General features: G+C 42.2%; 2 protein-coding genes across 2 annotated transcripts; one reads left to right on the forward strand and one right to left on the reverse strand.

Annotated features, from left to right (window-relative positions):
- Positions 1-983: 983 nt before the first annotated feature.
- LOC308334993 (piwi-like protein 1) lies at positions 984-16,337 on the forward strand (the record flags this gene model as incomplete). Its single annotated transcript, XM_080791915.1, has 20 exons — positions 984-1,052; positions 2,763-2,874; positions 3,098-3,226; positions 4,039-4,253; positions 4,721-4,842; positions 5,079-5,159; positions 5,483-5,680; positions 6,071-6,179; positions 6,648-6,777; positions 7,095-7,212; positions 8,038-8,152; positions 8,469-8,656; positions 9,004-9,076; positions 9,729-9,929; positions 10,307-10,410; positions 12,448-12,518; positions 12,950-13,103; positions 13,738-13,863; positions 14,202-14,349; positions 15,976-16,337. 20 exons carry the CDS (start codon positions 984-986, stop codon positions 16,090-16,092), a joined length of 2,580 nt encoding a protein of 859 aa, XP_080648041.1. The 3' UTR covers positions 16,093-16,337.
- Positions 16,338-21,597: 5,260 nt separating this feature from the next.
- LOC308336694 (GTPase IMAP family member 9-like) lies at positions 21,598-24,075 on the reverse strand. Its single transcript, XM_080794194.1, has 4 exons — positions 24,009-24,075; positions 23,210-23,258; positions 21,694-22,555; positions 21,598-21,620 (listed from the first exon to the last, which is right to left on the reverse strand). The coding sequence occupies exons 2-4, from the start codon at positions 23,211-23,213 to the stop codon at positions 21,617-21,619; spliced, it is 870 nt and encodes a 289-aa protein (XP_080650320.1). The 5' UTR covers positions 23,214-23,258; positions 24,009-24,075; the 3' UTR covers positions 21,598-21,616.
- Between the last annotated feature and the right edge of the window lie 1,617 nt (positions 24,076-25,692).

The raw sequence follows: 25,692 nt of genomic DNA on the forward strand, positions 1-25,692 counted from the left end.
CTTTATATTTACAGAACAAATGCCGTTTTTACATTAAACATACATTACTTGACTGCATTGACCAACACGTGTTCGTTTAATGAAGTCAATTGAAACCAATTGACTCGAGAGCGAGAGCTTACAGGCGCCATGTTGTAACTAAATGGAACCTTGTGTGGACAAATTACGTTTCGATTTGATTCTTATAGCCTACTGAAGAATTTATTCAATAATGTTATTTATATTATTTTTCATTAAGAAAAGGCTTGAATAGAGTCGGCTGGCCTCAATTTGCGCAGCCCCCAGCAGGAGACAATTCCTTCGAAGAGGCGATTATATATATATTTTTTCGTTTGGAACTGTAGATTAAAGTTCAAATTCAGTGGCTTTTAGCCTTGGATCAAGACTTATCGATACCGATTTGTGGATACCAAAGTAAAGGTTCTCAAGGTTTATATTTCAGGGTACCGTTTTGTACATTCCCAGAGTTACAGATCTGTATTTGCCAATTGGCAATTCATTCCTGAATGTTTTATTCACAGTATGTATGTAGAATGGGTACATTTCAAACGAAAGCACAGACTGGACGATTATGATAAAGCATTACACTACAACAGGGTCGGTCCACCATTTTCAATTAATCCAAACATTTAGAGACGTACAGATATACACTTCTATAAAAACAGGAAATCATATAAACAGTTTTTTTTTTTTAAATGGGAAAAACAAGTACAATATGGGCTGGGGCCGGGGGGTGTCAGTCAAGGGATTCATATGTCTTCATGGCTGTTGGGTAGGGCGTTCCACATTTTAGTGGCATAGGAGCGGAATAAAATTCTTTTTTTCCTTGTTCTTTGAAAACTACTGTAGGCCTACTGATCTAGATTAAAACATTTCTACATTAGGAAATTGATGTATAAAGTGTTGAATAAATCCAAGTGTTCCTGACTGTTGCAGTTTTTATTTTATTTTTTTCAAATGCAGAAATTTAATACAGAGTGAAAATGACTGGACGTGCACGAGCGAGGTCCAGAGGGCGTGCGCGTGGTCAGGAGACCGCAGCACCTGGAATGGTAATGTCACACTTCAGAACACTGACCGTATATATCCTCCCATATTATTTATTATAAATTAATGGTGCATTCAATGATTTTGCCAAAATAATTCAATGATTTTGCCAAAATAATACTTGGGGGAAGTTGGAACCCCTCTTGGTGTTTTAAGCATTATGTTATACTGTAGCTATTTAAAAATAGCAGATCTACAAGCTCATAGCGCGGCTGGTGCCACGCTACGAGCTTGTAGGTCTATTTTTGAAAATTCGTGAAAATGTGTCGCAAATCTTTTATTATATACTTTCAGAGCGAATGTTTAAGTCATCTTTGCTTCTGGCGGGTTCCTGGAACAACATTTTCAGATGGGGGTCGGCGGCCAATTGCATGTATTTTTGGGGGTCCTTGACATGGAATAGTTTGAAAACTACGGATATAGAAACAGGTGTTTCAGAAAACTGTCAGTATTTAGAAGACTTAATTTCAACATCAAGCCTAAATGGGTTAAATAGCTGTATTCTGTTGCTACGTTACCTTACCCCGTCCACTAAGATTGAAAAATAAAATATACATTCTTTATTAGCCTACAATAAAATAAGTAAATACATTTTTATTTCGAATTAATTTAAAGCAATGACGGATGTAACATTTCCCCAAAATAACCATGCACACTATAACACAACACACTACAAACTTTAAACCAGCAAGCCAGCTCTGCACTCTACTTATCACCATAAATCTGAATCCAGGAACCCAAACCAATGCTCACTTGTGGTAGCCGGCCAGCTGATTTGTGCCCTGTACTCAAAATACAAAAGGAAACACTCAAGAAAAATAAACAGCGGTCAAGCCTAAGCCGCTCACTCCACATGACCCGACCCTACAAAGAAATACAAGACAGTTCACTTATAATAGAAATATCCAAATGGTGCGTTATTAAAAGTAAAGATGAAACGAACTACATTGCCTTGTGCCTGTAAGGTTGTATGCAGTGACTTGGTTCATTGCCACACTTCCTCAGACAACTGCATGTACACTCAATGTCGGCACAAACGTGGAATGTTACACAGAATTCACATGTGAATTACATTCGGTATCCAATGCACAATTCCCTGAAGAGACGACACCCCTTGCATGTCTCAAAAGCATGAACGTTTGTACAAACACTGACACCAAACAGGCTTACCACTCGTCAAGTTGGCATTCAAACAAACCTCCTCTCACAACACAGTAACAGGTATGGTGTTGAGGACCCACAGATTGGCAATCTCCTACCTGCCTGTTCAGAAAGGCCTTTAATACCTGTGTCACTTAGGACATCACATATCTCTGCTTCCCTCTAGGGGTTATATATAGAGTAACAGTTGTCTGTCCAGCTATTTGTCAACAGAAAATGCATGTTCATGTTGGTATACAGATTTTAGCCAATCAAGGAGGGGGACCACATGTAATTCCGACAGAGCATTAGTCCGACATGTCGGACATCATGCGCTGCTCCGGTGCTTGCAGTTACGTTTAGGTTAGGGTTTGAGGTAGGTTGTCCAGGAGAGAGAACTCAAACAGGATACAGGATGAACCAGGGAAAACGGAAGTGACGACACAAAGACATAAGACAATTCAAAACTTGGAAGGCTTGCTCTTTACATTACATAGAGCATACATTGTAGTATTGTGAGAAAACTGAGTACTTGCGTATCTACCACAGTGACATCAATTTGTGTTTTGTTTTAGACCTCCTCTGCTCTACAAGAAGCCACAGCAGCCGTTCCTCCACCTGTGGAGGGTGAGCTGGTTGGCAGAGGAAGACAGAAAACCGCCCCAGGAGCTGTTGCAACTACAGAAGGTGCAGTCTGACCCCATCTTGTGTTTTTTTTGTAAATTATTGCCCAACTTTGTTGTACAACAGTGTTGTGCGAAGGTAAAGCTCATGGTGAGGGCTTGTAGATAAGCTATTTTAGCTATTTATTAGGACAAAATTGGAAGTGGTGAAGTCTGTCTGTGGGTTTTATAAATGAATATGATGATAGGTTGAAAGTAATTTGTATCTTGGGGGGTTATTCCTTTAGAGGAAGTGCTGCAGATCTCCGGGGGTTTCCAGAAGGTGAAGATTGGAGAAAGAGGACGCCGGCGTGATTTTTCCGATGCAGGAGTCCACACCAGACAGGCGATGGAGCATGTCAGAGAGTCAAAGTCTGGTCTGTATATGACATGTTCACGCTTATAAATAAGTATAAACATACATTTCATACAGTTAACAAACATGGAAATCAATCCAATATCGTCGTATCACTATTAGAGAAGAGAGCCTCAATGTCTTTGTGCAAGCCCCCATTTTGAGAACATGTAGAACTCAGAAACTTTCCCAGCATTGAGTTTTGTTTTGAGAGCTTTACAGCAGTGTTTCTCTATTTTAGTTTTAGTCATAGTCTCGTCACGTTTTAATTTAGTTTTGGACACATTTTAGTCACCTGGAATGTTAGTGTTTAGTCTAGTTTTAGTAGACTAAATCTGCAGTTGATATAGTCGAGTAAAATGTATTCATGTGCCGATTATTGTCAGGAGACGACGATGGAGGGCTCGTCTGAGGACGACGTAGAGAGATGTGCGGGCCTTGATGCCGTCGTAATGGCTGATTTTACACTTGCTGAAAATGGCCGCTGCGATGCGTTGTGAGCTTGTAGATCTGTTGTATGTTCAGCATGCAATCAAGTGTAAAATGTACTGGATCTCTTGTAGTGCCTTCCTAACATTTTAGTCTGGTTTTTATTTGTTGACTAAATCAACAGTATATTTAGTCATAGTTTTAGTCACCATAGCTTAGTTTCCATTTACCGGTAGTTTTTGTCAGTGAAAGGTAGTCGATGAACATTTTTCGTAATAGTTTTAGTCGACGAAAAACAACACTGCTTTACAGTATAGTCCACAGCACACTGCAAACATGAGAGTATATCAGACGGTCAGACCTCCTTTCGGTTTACCACATTGTATTCACTACTGTCTTTCCCAGGTGTCAATGGCTCTGTCATTCAGTTGAAAGCCAACTTCCTGCGGATCATATCCCGTCCGCAGTGGGCTCTCTATCAGTACCATGTGGACTACAACCCTCCCATGGAGTCGCTCCGCCTGCGAAGTGCCCTTCTCTACCAGCATGAGGAGGCTCTTGGCACGGCGCGCTCCTTCGACGGAGCCCTCCTCTTTCTGCCTCGTAGACTTCACAACAAGGTATGGCGCCCTTCTCTTGGTACTCCTTTTCTAAAAAGAATTGACCAAAATCCAAACATTCACATCTCACACTTGTGAATGTCACAAGTATCCAAAAATACAATGACTCAAGTACAGATAATCAAAATGTGCCGTGCTACGAGCTTGTAGGTCTATTTTTGAAAAATCGTGAAAATGTGGCACATCTTTGAATATATTCTTTCAGAGCGAACGTTTTAAACTCAAATCTTTGCTTTCTGGGTGGACACTGGAACAACATATTTTCAGATGGGGTCGGCAGCCAATTACATGTATCTTTGGGGGTCCTTGACATGAAAATGCATGAGGTTTTTCAGAAAACTGAAAACAGAAAACTTTAGAAGGCATTTGTAGAATCGTCCTCGGGTCTAAATGGGTTGTGCAGTACCCAAGTAAATACAGTATATTAATAGTTACTTACTGTTCACTGCTGTCTGAACTTGTTTTAGGAGACCGTGTTGCACAGTGAAACCCGGATGGGAGAGAAGGTCAGAATAACGGTTACACTGACCAATGAGCTGCCCCCCACCTCACCAGCGTGCCTTCAGTTCTACAACATCATCTTTAGAAGGTCCATCCTACACTACACTTCACAGTTCAAATGCAGCTAATTTCCAATGTGGAATTCTTTAGATATGTAAAAGAAAATGTGAATGTTGTCGCTGTCGGGCAGAAACTTTGTATGTCCAAAACGGTTACTTTTTTTACTTTTAAGTAACTTGAAACTCTCAAAATGTAGTAATAAGGAGTTACAAGGTTTCTGCCAAAGGCAGGGATTTACAAATTTAACTTGTGGAATTCATTTAGGGTCCTAAAAATGCTGAACATGCAGCAGATTGGACGGCACTACTACAACCCCAACGACCCACTGAACATACCACAGCACAGGTACTGAATCCGTTTGTCTTCATGTATTTGTCCTCTCCGGATTTGACCTACGGTATTAATGCGTTACACTGTCTAAATAGTAAGGAAATATATGCCGTAAGCGATTAGCTCAGTACTGTATGCAGTTCTCCCGATTTGCTCCAGACAATGTGGGTGCCGAGTTCAAATAATTACAATTGGCTGGAGCTGCATAGTGTTCTGAACACCATATTTGTGGGACTTTGTTCACAAACTGCAAACGCACAGTAGAAACTTTCTATTGAGAGGCAAAGATTGGGACAGGTAGGAAACTCCCGTGATTAATACCCTCTTTCTCTCCAAAGATTGACGATCTGGCCTGGCTACCAAACCAGCATCTTGCAGTACGAGTCGGGCATCATGATGTGTGCCGACGTGAGCCACAAGGTGCTGCGCAGTGAGACCGTGCTGGACTTCATGACCAACCTCAAGCAGCAGTGTCCAATGCAGCACTTCAGAGAGGCCTGCACCAAGGAGCTGGTCGGCCTCATCGTCCTCACAAAGTAAACAGAAGATTCACACTCCATCCACTCGACGCCCGTGAGCGTGTAATCATGTAATGGATGAGCTTAGTGGCTGTGTTGCGTTTGGGATCGACATAAATCTGACAAATGACTGCTGTGGAAAGTAGCACATTTGAATTGCAATGTTTTAGTCTAGTGGTTGTCTGGGTAAAATGAATCCCAAGTGCAATCAAACTGTAATATACGGACGCCGAGCCTGTCCACCAAATAAATTCTTCCCAAACACAAGATGCTCACCTAAAAATGGTTTCAACACTAGGCGAGCCGATTAAAAAAAAGTTTCACTTGAAATGAATACTAAAAGTTTCTATAATGCAGTGTATAAATGCGGTGTGTATGTCAACAGAAACCTTTTTTTACATCCCTCAGGTACAACAACAAAACGTACAGGATTGATGACATTGCATGGGATCACACTCCCAACAACACGTTCAGCAAGAAAGACTCAGAGATCTCCTTCAAGGACTACTACAAGTCTGTAGGTTTTCCTGCTGGTCACAATTGTATAGCATGCCATAGATTATATGGAATGCTGCAACTAACTTCATTTTTATTGATTACTTTTTAGATGAATCGATATACTGTGATGTGTATATTATTGATTAACAAACTTAGGTCCTGTTTTATACTTTGTGAAACGCGTCGCATTGTGACGTTGACATATTTTTTTATGTTTTTTAATAAAACCTGCCCAAAACGGATTATTAATTTTAAGTTTAGCCATTAAAACCAAGAATCATTTTATATTTCATAAGTTAGCTATTCAGAAATGGCAGATGCAGTCCTGCGAGCTTGCACACCTACTATTTTGATTTCTTTAATCTTGAAATTGCGAGAACTACTGATTTAGAAGGCATTTGTAGAATCTGCCTCAGTGATAGATTAGTTTGTGAACTGTTGCACACCCCTAGGCTACACTAGACTAATTATTTGATGTTTCTTGAAGCAATACAGCCTGGACATCCGTTGCAGTGACCAGGCACTGCTGGTCAGCCAGATGAAGAACATCAGGGGTCCTTCTGGGGGACCTCCCCCAGGGCCAGCCATGCTGATCCCAGAACTCTGCTACCTTACAGGTGCTCTGCTCTCAAAGGGGAGAGGGACAATATTTTTGAAAGATTATTTGGAATATATTTTGAGAAGTTTTACACAAATCTTGTATGGGATCCCATGCACAAAATATTTTCACACTTTTTGGGGGTTCTTGACGTAAATTTGAGATCACGAGATTCAGTGTATGAAGATGCTGATGGTGTCTGACTCTGAGATGATGTATTAAGTATCGAAAAATGGTCTCGAGTAAACTAGAAACTAATTACCTGTACTTAAGTAGAGTATTTTGGTAAATTAACTGACAATTACTGAAAACAAACTTAACTGGCGTTGCCCACAGGTCTGACTGACAAGATGCGTGCCGACTTCAACATCATGAAGGACCTTTCCGCTCAGACCAGATTGACCCCTGAGCAGAGAGAATGTCGCCTCAAACAGTTCTCCAGCAACATTCATGGGTAGGTCACGTTACCAATGTTTTTGCAAATGTGTAAAACGGTGGTTCCAAACCTTTTCTGGATCAAGGTCCACCCATCCATCTGAGCACTTAAAGGAGAATTCCATACTAAAAGGCTTTCTTACCTTTCTTTGTAGTTGTTACGTCCCCACCAAAGAGGTCCAGGTGTTATTTTGTGCAAAAGCTCCTTATTAGCTGTTTCCCCTACCATAAGCCCTAAATGAATTGCATTGAATGGAATGGGAATTGAATGGGGCTATGGGGTGTTGTGCTAATTCGCTTATTTCCATCGCTCAAAATTATAATTTCTTTATATATATCCTCTCTTCATAATGTAAATAATATCCCAAGCTGCACACTTTACTACTTCTTTCGATGGAAATAAGCGAACTAGCATAACACCCCATGGCCCCATTCAATTCCCATTCAATTCAATGCAATTCATTGAGGGCTTATGGTAGGGGAAATAGCCAATAAGGAGTTTTTGCACAAAATAACACCTGGACCTCTTTGGTGGGAACGTAACAACTACAAAGAAAGGTAAGAAAGCATTCTAGCATGGAATTCTCCTTTAACACGGTGCAGATGGTGGGCAGCATGCATTTTCAGAGCATAACATTGATTGTGTTCTGGCTTGGATCAATGGAACTAAGCTAATTCCTATTCATCTATCACAATGAAAACACATTTTTCAGGGTTTAAAAACATGGCATGTTTTATATTTTGTTTTAATGTGTGTTTTGGCAATTATTTGGGTGCTCTTTTGACAACATCCTCACCATGGCCCACAGGTAGAGGTAACTAACAACCCATTTCCTGTTTTTAGGAACGCCCAAGCCCAGGCGGAGCTCAATACCTGGGGACTCAACTTCGATAAAGAGCTCCTGAACATAAAGGGCAGAGTTCTTCAGTCTGAGAGGATTTTCCAGGGCTCCCGTTCGGTATAAAAAGCACAAGAATGTCCCCTCAGGATTTGTCAGGAAACTTGCAAGTCGGAGGGGTGGGGGGGGATATAGAAAATAGTCTGCCCTGTCCTTCCCCTTCTTCCTCATACAGATATACTCTTTGTACCAATATTTCACTTTATGTAACCGTTCTCCCATCTTGATATTATATTTGTTAATAAGCTCAAATCCTCAGCTAAAGTGTTTAGCCAAAGTCATCAGTCAAACAAGGTTGTCTCATGTCAAACGTGTTTGAATGTTGTGAAGCAGTTACTTGGGTTAAACGCTCACAATTGTTTTGTTTTCAACACAGTTTGACTACAACCCCATGGCAGCCGACTGGTCCAGGGAGATGAAGGGCCTTCCTATCATCAAGGCCCCCCCACTGCAGAAATGGTTGGTGTTCTGCACCAGACGCAACGCCAACGATGCCCAGACCCTCGTACAGACCTTGGGCAAGGTGTCGGGTCCTCTGGGCATCCACGTGGACAGACCTACCATGTGAGTTATTTATGTTCATCATTGATCACATGACAATATCGGTATCCAATACGATCGACTCAAAACAATGAAATGGATCTAAATAAATGCATAACGACTAGTAAGTGGTGTACATTTTAAAACGCCAGTTTAAAATAGTCGCATAGCCTGTATGCATCATGTTGTTTAAGACGGATGTCGGGTTCATTATTTACCTGGCATGCTACTGTTCCCTCTGCATTCTATTTACAGTATGTAATTATTAAACAGACCCTCCAACTAGAAATCTTTTCTAAAATAAAACTTAAATACGTACTTTGCACACACTTGAGCTTGGACACACTTTCCTTTTTTTTTTTTTTTTAAAGGGTGGAATATGATGACCGGCAGGAGGCACTCCTCAGGGCCTTGCAGCAAAATGTAACGCAGGAGACCCAGATGGTAAGTGATTAAAACATAGTGGACTGGAACTCTTCACTGGCAGCATTATTCCTAAATCTGGAAACTGAAGCATGATTATACTTCATTGTACCATCGATGGTGTTGCTCACAGAAAATGTACCGTGTTGTATATTTACAACAATCACTATTTTAACACAAACTAAGAATAAACATAAAGCAAACAAAGCAAAGGAAACAACCCAGTTTTCACTTCAAGTTGAGCTTACTATCTGGATTAGATAAAAGACCTGGACTGTATCTGCAGATCCAAATCTTTAAATGGTCTTACATTTGTATTTAAAAAATAATGCCATTGCAGGTTTTTGTTGTGATGACAGAATCGGCTTAATGTGTAAGAGTGTAAGCTGTTGCTAAGAGTCTTGCCCTTTGTGGAGCACAGAAGAGTAGGAGATCAATAACGAGGTAGTAAATGAGCTTATTAAAATAAATTAACATTAGCGTTCTTTAATAAGATGGGGCGCCATCGCAAAGTCAATGGTAGGGGAGACATTGGACATGACAGATTCTGACTGATTAAAACCACTAAGGGTAATAATGGTCCTCAGAAGACTTGCTAGCATTGTAAATGGAATGGTCCACAACCCATAATTAAGGTTTTCCTTAATATGTGTAATTTGGTCTGTTCTCATAGGTGGTAGTGGTCCTCTCCAGCGTTAAGAAGGACAAATACGACAGCGTCAAGAAGTACCTCTGCGTGGACTGCCCTACCCCCAGTCAGTGTGTGTTGGCTCGCACCCTCGGCCGCCCACAAGCCCTGATCACCATCGCCACCAAGATTGCACTGCAGATGGCCTGCAAGATGGGAGGAGAGCTGTGGTCACTGGAGATTCCTGTTAGTGCCGCCCTGTCACACACTCAATGTATATTATCAGCAAGCCATGTACAGGTGGCATTCACTTGGGGATATAACTTCAAATTCAATATCACCATTATTCCAAACGTATTCCTCGTACACCATTATAATAAACGATTATGTTTATAGGCATTGAGAAAAAAATTCAAGCTCACAACTCCATTGTGAGCTTGTAGATCGTCAAATGTTTTTATTTTGTACGTCATTGTACAAAAGTGTATTACAGGTTTAGTTAAGTGGTTAATTGATTATTTGATCAACCTACATGAACACGTTTAAGTCAGTCAGTGTTTTTACTGGTTAAAGGTTAAATAAATAAAAAGAGAAGAAAACGGTATAATTCCCTGTTTTTGCAGCTCAAGCAGCTGATGATTGTGGGAATCGACTGTTACCACGACACCGTTGCTGGAAAGAGGTCCATCGGTGCTCTGGTGGCCAGTCTGAACCAGGGCATGACCAGGTTAGTACAGCAGTCTGAACCAGGGCATGACCAGGTTAATACAGCACTCTGAACCAGGGCATGACCAGGTTAATACAGCACTCTGAACCAGGGCATGACCAGGTTAGTACAGCACTCTGAACCAGGGCATGACCAGGTTAGTACAGCACTCTGAACCAGGGCATGACCAGGTTAGTACAGCACTCTGAACCAGGGCATGACCAGGTTAATACAGCACTCTGAACCAGGGCATGACCAGGTTAGTACAGCACTCTGAACCAGGGCATGACCAGGTTAGTACAGCACTCTGAACCAGGGCATGACCAGGTTAATACAGCACTCTGAACCAGGGCATGACCAGGTTAGTACAGCACTCTGAACCAGGGCATGACCAGGTTAGTACAGCACTCTGAGCCAGGGCATGACCAGGTTAGTACAGCACTCTGAACCAGGGCATGACCAGGTTAGTACAGCACTCTGAACCAGGGCATGACCAGGTTAGTACAGCACTCTGAACCAGGGCATGACCAGGTTAGTACAGCACTCTGAACCAGGGCATGACCAGGTTAGTACAGCACTCTGAACCAGGGCATGACCAGGTTAGTACAGCACTCTGAACCAGGGCATGACCAGGTTAATACAGCACTCTGAACCAGGGCATGACCAGGTTAATACAGCGCTCTGAACCAGGGCATGACCAGGTTAATACAGCACTCTGAACCAGGGCATGACCAGGTTAGTACAGCACTCTGAACCAGGGCATGACCAGGTTAGTACAGCACTCTGAGCCAGGGCATGACCAGGTTAATACAGCACTCTGAACCAGGGCATGACCAGGTTAGTACAGCACTCTGAGCCAGGGCATGACCAGGTTAATACAGCACTCTGAACCAGGGCATGACCAGGTTAGTACAGCACTCTGAACCAGGGCATGACCAGGTTAGTACAGCACTCTGAACCAGGGCATGACCAGGTTAGTACAGCACTCTGAACCAGGGCATGACCAGGTTAGTACAGCACTCTGAACCAGGGCATGACCAGGTTAGTACAGCACTCTGAACCAGGGCATGACCAGGTTAGTACAGCACTCTGAACCAGGGCATGACCAGGTTAGTACAGCACTCTGAACCAGGGCATGACCAGGTTAATACAGCACTCTGAACCAGGGCATGACCAGGTTAATACAGCGCTCTGAACCAGGGCATGACCAGGTTAATACAGCACTCTGAACCAGGGCATGACCAGGTTAGTACAGCACTCTGAACCAGGGCATGACCAGGTTAGTACAGCACTCTGAGCCAGGGCATGACCAGGTTAATACAGCACTCTGAACCAGGGCATGACCAGGTTAGTACAGCACTCTGAGCCAGGGCATGACCAGGTTAATACAGCACTCTGAACCAGGGCATGACCAGGTTAGTACAGCACTCTGAACCAGGGCATGACCAGGTTAATACAGCGCTCTGAACCAGGGCATGACCAGGTTAATACAGCGCTCTGAACCAGGGCATGACCAGGTTAATACAGCACTCTAAACCAGGGCATGACCAGGTTAATACAGCACTCTGAACCAGGGCATGACCAGGTTAGTATGTAGTCTGAACAATGTTGCATCTCAACACCTGCTGCCATACCTCCTCTTAACACCTGCTAGTTGAGCTGGCACCTCAGTCTTATACCCTGTGCCCACAGCACCAGTGATCTGTCAGTACTGTAGTTTGGATGAAGCGGAGTGTTGAAGAGCGATTTCAGCTTGTCTAGAAGAAAACTATAATTTATGTCGCCTACTGTAACCCAGCTACCATTGGACATTATCATTGCCAGCCATTAGACACTTGTGGTGTTAGACGTTATAATATTGCAATTTGCAACTCATCTCATGCTTTCATAGTTTAGCTGCCATACCTGCTTCATGCAATTTGTAGTTGAGACTCCAGGCCCTGAAAACCTAGATATTTAGGAGACGGGTCTTACATTTACCTGTAGAGCCAATATTGAGGAGGTTAGAAAGTGCTTGGTGGTGTCCTAAACTATGACATTGTCTGTGCTGTTGAATAGGTGGTACTCCAAGTGTGTTCTGCAGGACAGAGGACAGGAACTCATGGATGGATTGAAACCGGCCTTCGTCGGTAAGTTAGGTTCATCTGCACTCGTGTTCAAAGGCCAACTTTAGGGCTGCAACTATCACATTATCGATTATTGTATTGATTACTTATTCGATTAATCGAATAATGGAAGCACATATCCATCTTAAATAACCATTTGAGCATCGTTTTATAATTGGGCACAAACATTGTAGCCGACGAGACCGAAAATCTTAAAACGTGAATAACTTAATCTAAATCATTCCGTCCAATTCTAAGCAAAGATTATGTGTCGATCGCCTCTAGTAAAGAAGCTAGATGTAGCCAAAACGGCTGCTTCAGCCACATCCGGGATAACGTCTGTCGGTAAAAGTGCTCCGCTGCTAAATGATTTGATGGATTAAATAACCCCGGGCGTTTGGGGTGTTAACTGCTGCACTCCTATCTGAGATGAAATGTGTTTTTGATTTTCTCAGGTGCTCTCAAATCATTCTACAAGTTCAACAACCAGATGCCTGCCCGCATCGTTGTGTTCAGAGATGGAGTAGGAGATGGCATGCTGTCCACTGTGGTTGACTACGAGGTCCCCCAGCTGCTGGCGTCCATCAAATCCATGGGGACAGACTACGCGTAAGAACCTTACATGTCCAGTATCCTGACCAGTGATTCTTCCTGAAAAGAGTATTGTTGGCTTCAGTGGTGTTTTTGGCAGCACATTTTGATTTTAGTTTGTCATAGTCTCTAACAGTTTTCATTTAGTTTCAGTCACATTTTAGTCACCTTTGATTGTTTTAGTGTCTAGTTTTAGTCAACTAAATATAAGATTTTAGTCTACTAAATCTACAGTTGATTTAGTCGACTAAAATTTATTTTGGCGGACCTTGATGCCGTTGTAATGACAGATTTGAGCTTGTAGATCTGCTATTTTCAGCATGCAAACCAAGTGTAAAATGTCTTATACTGGATCTCTTGTCCACTTCCTAACATTTTAGTCTAGTTTTAGCTTAGTTTTTATTTCGTTTCCATTTAGTTTTAGTCAGTGAAAAAGGGTAGTCGACAAACATCTTTTCGTCTGGTTGGCTTTGATTCTAGTCATCTAACCAAGGAACCTCCAATCTTCAATGGCATTATGGCTCAACTGTTGAAAACACTGGTTACCACAATCAGCCAAAAGTAATTAGACGTACAAGGTTTCCACCGACGGCAACAGGGTGCACTATGTGATGCTAGAAAACGATTCTAACCTCCTTGTCCTCTGGTCTAGGCCCAAGTTGACTATGGTGGTCGTGAAGAAGCGCGTCTGCTCGAGGTTCTTTGCCTTCCTCAATGGCAAGTTGACCAACCCTCCCCCTGGAACTGTTATTGACACGGACGTCACCAGGCCCGAGTGGTAAGTTGTTTTGGACGTAAATGGTGCATTTATATATAGCGCCTTTACATAGATTGTGCATTGCATTCACACACACCGATGCCGGGGGAAACCATGCAAGGTACCAACCTGCACATCGGAAGCAATTAGGGGTTCAGTGTCTTGCTCAAGGACACTACGACACTAACTCTGGGGTTCCCATCCGGTCACTCTACCCCTGAGCCACTGCCGCCCCTACAGTACAATGATACCACCCGACAAACGATTGGAACATTTAGACAAAGTGTTTTGGTTTTGTTTTATCTCGTACATCTTGGAACATCCTTAAAATAAAAGAATGTATGCAATCTTTCTCCCAGGTACGACTTCTACATTGTGAGCCAGGCCGTTCGCATGGGAAGTGTCTCCCCTACCCACTACAATGTGGTGTACGACACCAGCGGACTGAAGCCGGACCACATGCAGCGACTCACCTACAAACTCTGCCACATGTACTACAACTGGCAGGTAAGCTGCAAGTCTACACATGTGATTTACATGTTATGTCCCTGTGGTCTAGTCATACGTAGGACAAACTAAACAACCCCTCAAACAAAAGCTATCAGAGCACAAATGAAATGTGCAAATCATGGTTCACCTTCTCCATTACAATTCTGTGGGAATAAGAGAATTGTGATGCCTATTAGAGGGGTTGATATTCTACACACTGGCCCAGAGAGAAATGCAGTGGATCTACGATTTTTTTCCCCCTAATTCTTTTGTTTTGATATCATGTATACTGAATTTGGGTCTAGCACTTTTTCTTCAATGGAGTGTCGCAGTCCCGCCCCCTTTAAGAACGAGGAGTGGCCCAGGAAATAATGCCCCTTTAATTTTCCCCATAGACGTTTAAAAAAGTATTTATTTAAAGACGTTTACACGGCGGACAAAGCCAACACGGCTCGTGACAAATCATGACGACAAACCAGGAAGGCAGTCAGATGGATATTTTGTGAAGCCACTAAAAAAAATTAAAGTTCATATAATGGCCTGTTGTGGCGCTCTCATTGGGCTCAAAAAAACCCATAGCCCCATAGAAGTCCATGTATTTGGGCCCAACTTCACCTAGACTGTATTACCTTAACCCATTGACGCCTGGTGCAACGTATACGTTGTTCTACCCTTGATGCCGGCCGTGCTCTCTGTGTCTCATCAGCTATTGCTATACATGTAGCAACATAACTATTTAAAAAAAAAAATCATCAGAATTTGAAGGTTTTCAGAAACCTTAGGTCAGGCCCTAGAAGGCGTTCCCAGATTCGGCCTCAGGCATCAATGGGTTAATAAACATGGTCATGAATACTTTTTGCTTCCAGTCACTAGTTTAAAGTCTCATTTCTAATGTCATAATATTCTTTTTGGAAAATTATGGTCCCATTTATTAAAAAACTGGGCCAAAACGGATCTAGAAAGATGGCGACTTCCATTGCAAGGACTGACAGGCTTCATTTTACGTTCACGTTAGACCCGCGGAACGCTTTGTCCATATTTTTTAGTCTATGCGACAAACACAATGTTTTGGGCAGATCAAATAATCAGAGGAAAAACAAAATGTTGTATCCTGCCTTTTTTTTCTTCTTTCGACTTATTTGATCTGCCCAAAACATTGTTTGTTGTCATGATTTGTTACGATCCGAGTTGGCTTTGTCCGCGGCATATCAACGTCTTTAAATAAATACTTTTTGAAAAGCCTATAGAGAATTATTTCCTGGGCCACTCGTTATTCTGAAAGGGGGCGGGACTGCGACACTAGGATGCAAGTAGTTTTGTTGAAAATGCACTATATAAATTTGAGATCATCAACCCCAGGGGGGTTTAGGGGGTAAATCTGCAACATCGGAGTTGGAACCGGAGACCAATTGGGTCTCCATTGACCTGCTGAGTGCTGTTCAGAGGTGGACAGCCGCTGCCCCCGCCAGTGGGGGCAAAGGGGCTCAAAAGGTTTAAAGTGTTCACAAGAGCTTGTGACTAAATTACTACATTGATTTTATCCATTGGAAAACAGGCTTACTGTTTGGACCTGACAGCAATATGACATACGGTACAGTAAGAATCTTACCAACATTGAATGTTTCCCTGTATTTTGCTTTTCAGGGTATCGTGCGCGTTCCAGCTCCCTGCCAGTACGCGCACAAGCTGGCTTTCCTTGTGGGTCAGAGCATCCACAGGCAGCCCAGCGTCCACCTGGATGACTACCTCTTCTATCTGTAAACTGGCTGTAAACCTGTCCTGTGAGCCCCCGAAGGCACTGCCACGGCCTGCCTTCCGGCAGTAATTTTATTTTTGCATGAGTCTTCTTAATTAGTATTGCATGCTTTGTTTGTTTTTGTTAATGCAACATTTCACAGTTTGTGCTAGAGCAATGGCTCTAAATTGTTTACCTACAGTACAGTATGTACGTACATTTCACTTCTACACCAGAAAAAAGAAAATCTTGTTAACATTTTAGGCAAGAAATGGCCTATTTTCATTTAATGTTTACAATAGATATTGTAAGAATAGCTTACAGAAGCTTGCTTGTAGTTGGAAGATTGTTGTGGGTTAAGTGTCTTGTTTTGGAACACCAACCGATATACTGTACAGCAAAGGTTTTCAACTTTTTCATATTCATTATTCGGCATTTGAGCCACGGACCACCATTTGAAGAGATTTAGCTTCTCAGAACCAAAACTAAGAATATTGTTATCGTATAGAATTTTTGTCCACAATTCAATGCTGTATTGAAACCATTTTGTTTCATATTACACTCAAGAATTTAAAATCTATAACGGTCCATTTAACTTCATTATTTAGCTGCATGGGAACCACCTGGAACATCAAGGACCACTGGTGGTCCCTGGACCACTGCTGTACAGTATGTAAACAACAGTTTATTTTAGGTGATTACTGATTCTGTTTACAAATAACCGTGTGAATCACAAATAAAACCTTTGTTTATTTTGAGTCAGTCTTTCATTCTCTCAAGGTACTGAATTAACTGATTCAGATGTCCGTTTTATAGTTATTGTCGCCGTTTGATCTTAAATGCTATCCATTTCCATCTCCCATTTTTCTTCCAAGTAGTACTTATTGGAATCTCAAATAGTTGTTGGGCGATCTATTAGTAAAATCACTAAGCAATTCTTTTTACATGCAAAAAGAAAGACATATTGGTGCTTTTAGAAAACATTTTATCAAGAAACTTGAGCAATTTCTTTTAGGTTTTCTTACCGAGTACTAGCAGGATATGTGCAGTGAGTCCACTGAACAACTACAGCCAAGTCTAGATCACTTACTGTTACTGTATTAACTTATTTTTCATGTCATGTGTGAGTGGATAGGACCCGAATGGAAACGAGGCCTCAAGGTCTTTCTTCGGTGAAATCCTTTTTTGGACAAAAATGCCTGACTGTATATTGTGCTGTTTGCATTTATGTTGCCTAATAAATATATTCAATCAATCAATCCGATGGTGCAGATAGTAGACATGGTACAGTACAGCATGTCTATTAAATGTCCACAGTCAAATCCTGTGATCTTTTAACTTGGAGTGTACAAATGTTAACGTGTACACCAGGGGTCAACAGGCGGACCACGGACCTCTCTGTGGACCCTGGGCAAAAAAAAAACCAACTTCTCTTTTTTTCCGGGGGGGGTTTGAATAATGGTGTGTGTGTGATATGAAATGTCCAGTGCCAATAGCTATACAAGAGCAATAATACAAATTAATCTTAATTTATTAATTTAATTAATTGATAAATTCATTCATTAATCAATATTTGGCCCTCATGTGACCGGACCTTATAGTGTTTTTCAAAAGAATATTAGTGGACCTTCAGCATTTCTAGTTGAGGACCCCTAATCTGAGTTCCCAGAAGTTTTATTTTTCGCCACTAGGTGGGCGAGAATGAACAGAGGACCCCTGCAGGTGTACACATTTTCAGTTTTTCACACTGATCTCAGTTACAAATTGACAAATGCATTGAGGATTTTACTCTGAAGGCTACATGTGCAAGTATAGTGAAGTATACACTATACTTATACATATCGATTAGGCATTTGGCATTATTCGCAATTACACCTGTACCATGTTTTATCTGTCGATCACACCACCCTCATGGCTGCTGTATTACAGCTGTGAATGTGACGCCATGGCTGCTGCCTCTTTCTCACCTGCCTCTGACCTCCCCAACATGGATGCATGTCCTCGGTCATCTCAACAAAGAGACTCTATGCGTTCACCAGATTTAATCTCAGGGATCAAATTATCAATGAATGCATTTCTTATGTACCACTCCATGTACAAGAGGTGGCCAGTGTTCAGATGGCAGATGTTTCTGTCGTTTTAGCCTGTATAGTTAGGTTGTTGTTAGGCATTTTAGATAACATTTAACTTTAAACCTTGACGTTGAACTCTCATTAACAGTGGTCTGGTTTCCCGTCTTTAAGTGTGAGAGATCCTTGGTTTGATTCCACTCAGTGGTAGGAAAAATAGTAAATACTCAATTTATTTTAATGAGTTTAGTTAAAGCAGGGATACTCAAATAGATTTACCTGTGGGCCACATTACAAAAATGGCAAGGGGCCAGGGGCCAGTAGATAAAATTACGACATTAATGATACTTGATAACTTCTCTCTTTCAATTGCTTTATTTTCGCAAAATGTATCAAAGTACAATGTGCATGCACACAATATGTAAATAAATAAATGTGTTACATTTTCTTGCATAAACACAAAGAGCTGTTTCCATAACTGCACAAATGATTGCACATAACATGAGTAGCTGTTATAATAACATAATAACATAACATGAGTAGCTCTTTGCCTGCCTGCCTGCCTGTCTGTCTGTCCGTCCATGAGTAGTTATTTGTCTGTCTGTCAATGAGTAGCTGTCTTACTGTCTGCCTGTCTATGAGTAGCTGTCTGCCTGCCTGTCTATGAGTAGCTGTCTGTCTGCCTGCCTGCCTGTCCAATTGTCCATGAGTAGCTGTCTGTCTGCCTGTCTGAGTAGCTGTCTGCCTGCCTGCCTAATTGTCCATGAGTAGCTGTCTGTCTGCCTGTCTATGAGTAGCTGTCTGCCTGCCTGCCTAATTGTCCATGAGTAGCTGTCTGTCTGCCTGTCTATGAGTAGCTGTCTGCCTGCCTGTCTATGAGTAGCTGTCTGTCTGCCTGCCTGCCTGTCCAATTGTCCATGAGTAGCTGTCTGTCTGCCTGTCTGAGTAGCTGTCTGCCTGCCTGTCCAATTGTCCATGAGTAGCTGTCTGTCTGTCTATGAGTAGCTGTCTGCCTTCCTGCCTGTCCAATTGTCCATGAGTAGCTGTCTGCCTGCCTGTCCAATTCTCCATGAGTAGCTGTCTGTTTGCCTGTCTATGAGTAGCTGTCTGACTGCCTGCCTGTCCAATTCTCCATGAGTAGCTGTCTGTCTGTCTGCCTGTCTATGAGTATAGCTGTCTGCCTGCCTGCCAGCCAGCAAGTTGGTTAACAGAAAATAAATTGTTATGGCTGAGTAAAATAAAATACAATAAACACAATTTGCCTGAAAATAGATTACCCAGCTATGACCTTTTTCATGAAAAAAAATGAGTAGTGATATGGCTGACTGAGTAAAATAAAACAATCTACCTGAAAATAGATACCGGTAGCTATAAGTGAAGAGCAATTTCCGCAATTTCCGCAAATACCATTTCCGCAATTTCCATTTCCGCAATTTCCATTTCCGCAATTTCCATTTCCGCAATTTCCATTTCCGCAATTTCCTCAAATTCCATTTCCGCAATTTCCGCAATTTCCATTTCCACCATTTCCGCAATTACCATTTCCGCAATTTCCATTTCCACAATTTCCGCAATTTCCATTTCCACAATTTCCGCAATTACAATTTCCGCAATTTCCATTTCCGCAATTCCCGCAATTTCCATTTCCATTTCCAACTATTAATGGCAGCTGGGTTTCATCATTCAAATAAAATAGAATTCTGTCCGTTTAGCTATAAAATTATGTCAGGGAATAGGGATACACAGTATATGTCTTTCATTTGCATTGCATCTCCCCCGTTCGAGTAATAGTACAACTCTAATAGTATTACTTATAATAATGTAATTAAAGATAACTTCATTCAGATTTATTTATTTTTATTTCATTTTCCAGATTTATTTTTCTTCTTTTTTTTAGATTTATATTGGTGGGCCAGTCATAATGGTCCCGCGGGCCTGATGTGGCCCGCGGGCCTGAGGTTGAGTATCACTGAGTTAACGGATCAAAAATGCAATTATGGAATCAATGTAGAAAGAAACATTCTTGTCACAGGTATAGCCTCAGCCGACTACCAGTTACCAGTCGACTAAAGAGACCATAAAGTTCTAGACAGATTTATTTCACCATCAGGTTCACAGATAAAATACATTTAATATTAATGTTTACATGTGATTTCTTTAATTTACCTATTGAACCAGGTAATAATCATCATCAGCACAAAGTATTATAGAATGTTTATAAAAGTATGTTGTTGTTGTTGTTGTTGTTTTTGACCATGCTTGCGGACGTCGACATACGACGATATACAAAGTCCAAATCGGACCTGATTTATTTGTTCATTCCCTTAATAAATCCAATTTTCACTCAGTTAATAAAATAAGAACGAGCTAGATGACGCAAAAGGATGTTAGTTACAGGTTACTTTGTAGATGTAGTGGGTTGAACTTCACCAGTTGCCCTATAGCAACGCAACGCCCTCATCATCCTCATCATCAGGCTAATTAGGCACAGGTCGAGAAACTTAAATATAGGGGTACGTACCCATGGAGGAAATGTATGTGCCCTGATATAAAATACCATTGGGAATTAATTTACAAGCACTTTGATAAAATAATTACAGTAGGCCTATCGATGTGTCGGTGGGGTCCCAACAACATCCCGAAATTATGGACGGGATGTGCATGTGCATGCTCTCTATAGTCAATTGACTACCGACTACCCAGCTAGCAGAAGAATGGTGGCGGGTCATCGGCCCACCAAAGACAATAGGCATCCCACTGTAGGACTAGGAAGACATGACCTCTGATAGCACACTGCAACCAAAGTAGCCTACTGTCCTTGGTGGCATGCGGTTCTCAGTTCATGCCTGCAACTCCCTCACCCCACGCTATAATACATTCTAATGGATCTACAGTAATAAAGGAGAACAGACACATGAACTTTTATTTCTGATTCTAGTGGATCTAAAAGGAGAACAGTATGAACATTTATTTATTGTTTTATTTAAAGTGACAACCAAATCAAACTGTCTTTGTAAATAATGAAGCCTACTCTTGTAAGAGAGTGAAATGATTGTGTTTTAGCTCCTTAATGGAGGCATGCAGCCAGAGCCGAAGAGTTGTCATAATCGGGGCCCCTTCCCCAACGTCAACACCTCCCTCAAAACAGCCCACAGGGGGTCGCTTGTCTCCCTCGCCTTCTCTTCCCTTTTCTTCTCTTCCTCCCTTCTCTCCCTCTCTTTTTCCTCATATCTCTTCCTGTCTTCCTCTCGTTTCCTCTCATCTCTCTTTTCTTCCTCTCGTCTCATCTCCCCCTCCCTCCTCTCCTCCACTTTACTCTGTCTATCCTCTTCGCGTCTCTTCCTTTCATTTTCTTCAGACCTTGCTCTGTCCTCCTCTCTTCTCATCTCCCACTCCCTCCTCTCCTCCACTTTACTCTGTCTATCCTCTACGCGTCTCTTCCTTTCATTTTCTTCAGACCTTGCTCTGTCCTCCTCTCTTCTCATCTCCAGCTCCCTCCTCTCCTCCACTCTACTCTGTCTATCCTCTACGCGTCTCTTCCTTTCATTTTCTTCAGACCTTGCTCTGTCCTGCTCTCTTATCCTCTCGTGCTCCATCTTGTCCTCCTCTCTCCTCTTTCTCTCCTCCTCACGCCTCTGTCCGCTTTCCACCTCAAACCTCCTCCTGTCTTCCTCACGCCTCTGTCTCTCTTGTCTCTCCCACTCCTTTCTCATGGCCTCCTCTTTCTTCCCCTGTACCTCCTGCCTTTTCCTTTCCTCCTCCTGTAGTTTCATCTCTTCCTCCCTTCTCTTTCTCTCTTCCTCCTCCTGAATCTTTCTCTGGGCCTCTAAGTACATCTTATCTGTGTAATGCTGTCCACCATTGGCCACTACCATCCTATCAATCTTGGCTAGCAGACGGGTCACCTGTGTCCGCTCTTTCTTTCTGTTGTCAAAAGCATGGTACCTTCCCCCACACTCGCTAATCAGCTGTTTGAGTGCTGGGCTTTTCTCTATATAATCCTCCACAGGTATGTCAATGGCATCTTCACCGGAGAACAGAACCAACGCGTACTTCAAAGCCAGCTTGGAGAAGTTATCCTGAATCCACTTCATGGTCATCCGCTCCTCTTCGGTGAACCTTGTTCCCAGCCTGATCACCAGCAGGAAGACGTGTGGACCGGGTACGGTCATGTACACACACTTCACGATCTCCTCCTTCAGCTGCTCGACGGTCAACGATGTGTCGAAGAGCCCAGGCGTGTCGACCACCACCACCTTTCTTCCCGACACTTTGCTTTCAAATTTACTGCACTGCCGGGTCACCGATTCAGGTGAGGATTCCTCGACAAACTCCTCACTTCCCAGGATGGTGTTCCCAGAGGCACTCTTGCCCACGCCGGTCTTACCCAGCAGCACAATACGCACATCGGATCCAGCTGCTGACACAAATGATAGTGTGTTGTAGGTAGAGGATATATTATGACAGGATCACAAAGAAAAAAAAGTGTTTGATATAAGTCGGCCTCCTGGTGGCGCTCTAAAAGGCAGATGTGAAAAATGCAGGCCAGACGTTTTTCCTTGGCCTCTAAGGAGTGTGCATACAAAGTTGTATGCAGATCCATGACACTGATTTGAAAAAGGAGAGGCATTTGGTCTGGGAATGTGCGTGCAACATTTCACGCAAATCGTACACTGTTCATGATTGGAGGCATTTTGTTCAAAAGGAGCACTCCTGCAAACTTTGGAAGCCAATCTTACCCAATCAGGAATGAGTATGACAAATCTGAAAGACCTGTTTCATTTAGTGGCTATAGAGATGCTGTGTACCGATTTGCATGCTGTTTGGACAAAATCTGTAGGTGTACCGACAAAAAATGCCTCTTCATGGCCTCTCTCTCTCTCTCTCTCTCTCTCTGTTGCCCTGGGCAGCTAGTGTTGCGGTCTGCTAATGCAACATGACAGTATGTCGCAGGTTCGGCTCCAGATCCCGACCTGACCTGTGCTGCATCATGCATGTCACTCCCCATCTCTCTCTCTCCCCCCATTTCCCCCCATTGCAGAAAAAAACACAACATCTAAAAAGGACAACTCACCCATTGTGTGAGGGCCGGGGTGTTCTGTATGTTGCGTGTATTCTTTTACCTGTTGAAGAAACACAATGATAAAATGATTTGAATTAAATAAATCAATACATGTGTGGGCGTGCCGCGTGCGTGCATGTACAATCCCGTGCTTCAGCAGATCATGCCATTTCCAAGAAATTACCTCCTGGTGCCTCCTGGTACACTGTGCGCGCGCACACACTGTACACAGTCATGGGCTACATATCTCTGCTGTCTGGAAGAAACCACCTAACTCCAAAATGTTCATTTTTCAGGACATTTTAAATATATATTTTTTCAGGAAAACAAAGCAATACTGCCTCATTAAAGTTGGTGTTGCGACTTTATATATTGTCAATTACTTGCATGAGAGGGAGAGAGGTGGTAGGGTTAGCGGCTTTAGCAGACAGTTTGAGGGTCCAATGGAGTTAAGAGGTTTTGTCCAAAGCGTTTTTTTTACTACTTTCCATTGGTTCAATATGTTCGAAACAACACAGAGACGTAAAAGGGGCATAGCACTGATTGATGCAAAATAAAATCTAAAACCTCAACAATGGAGTTAGGTGGTTTCCTCCCGACAGCAACGATGTATGCATACTGTGTATAATGTATATATATGTACACATAGACATACGTTTATTTGGCATTAGTATAAATAAAACATTTTGACTTGCTCTTTGGTGTGCCTTAAATGGGCACAAAAAAACACTGTACAACTGTACATGTAGATAGTTGAATGATATACCTGCAGAGTAATCACATGAAAGCAGTAAAGATATATTTCACCAACCTGAAAGAGAGCGTACAGTAGTCCAGGACAGTTGAGTCTGAGTTGTCTCTTCAGTCCAGCAGCCTGCAGGCTATATATAGGCTAAGCAAACTTGCTTTCACTTTCAGTTGTGCTGGGTGGGCTTTTCCTGTAAATGGCCTGATCTTCCAGAACTGTTATCGCTCGCTCGCACTCACACACACATGCACATAAGGGTAGCTAGTATTACGTGTCATGGTTATACAAAAAATAACCAGTTAATATGAAACTATGCCATGATTATGAAAGATTTCAAACAATTTAAAGACAACTGTCTAATTTATCCTGTTGAACTTGGACTAACAAATAACAATGTAGTTCTGTTGGGTTGGATGTCAATTTGATCACACGCATCTGCTCAATGTTTATTCGGCTCATGCACTTTACTAGAAATATATATATTTTGGGAATTTCAAAGTATAGGAATATGGATACATGGGCAGAAACAAAAAGAAGCCAATCTTACCCAATCAGGAATGAGTATGACAAATCTGAAAGACCTGTTTCATTTAGTGGCTATAGAGATGCTGTGTACCGATTTGCATGCTGTTTGGACAAAATCTGTAGGTGTACCGACAAAAAATGCCTCTTCATGGCCTCTCTCTCTCTCTCTCTCTCTCTCTGTTGCCCTGGGCAGCTAGTGTTGCGGTCTGCTAATGCAACATGACAGTATGTCGCAGGTTCGGCTCCAGATCCCGACCTGACCTGTGCTGCATCATGCATGTCACTCCCCATCTCTCTCTCTCCCCCCATTTCCCCCCATTGCAGAAAAAAACACAACATCTAAAAAGGACAACTCACCCATTGTGTGAGGGCCGGGGTGTTCTGTATGTTGCGTGTATTCTTTTACCTGTTGAAGAAACACAATGATAAAATGATTTGAATTAAATAAATCAATACATGTGTGGGCGTGCCGCGTGCGTGCATGTACAATCCCGTGCTTCAGCAGATCATGCCATTTCCAAGAAATTACCTCCTGGTGCCTCCTGGTACACTGTGCGCGCGCACACACTGTACACAGTCATGGGCTACATATCTCTGCTGTCTGGAAGAAACCACCTAACTCCAAAATGTTCATTTTTCAGGACATTTTAAATATATATTTTTTCAGGAAAACAAAGCAATACTGCCTCATTAAAGTTGGTGTTGCGACTTTATATATTGTCAATTACTTGCATGAGAGGGAGAGAGGTGGTAGGGTTAGCGGCTTTAGCAGACAGTTTGAGGGTCCAATGGAGTTAAGAGGTTTTGTCCAAAGCGTTTTTTTTACTACTTTCCATTGGTTCAATATGTTCGAAACAACACAGAGACGTAAAAGGGGCATAGCACTGATTGATGCAAAAGAAAATCTAAAACCTCAACAATGGAGTTAGGTGGTTTCCTCCCGACAGCAACAATGTATGCATACTGTGTATATATAATGTACACATAGACACACGTTTATTTGGCATTAGTATAAATAAAACATTTTGACTTGCTCTTTGGTGTGCCTTAAATGGGCACAAAAAAACACTGTACAACTGTAACAATGTTTTTTTTTAGATAGTTGAATGATATACCTGCAGAGTAATCACATGAAAGCAGTAAAGATATGTTTCACCAACCTGAAAGAGACCATACAGTAGTCCAGGACAGTTGAGTCTGAGTTGTCTCTTCAGTCCAGCAG

Source organism: Protomyctophum bolini (genome assembly GCF_963924005.1).
Source record: "Protomyctophum bolini genome assembly, chromosome: 1".
Lineage (NCBI taxonomy): Eukaryota > Metazoa > Chordata > Actinopteri > Myctophiformes > Myctophidae > Protomyctophum > Protomyctophum bolini.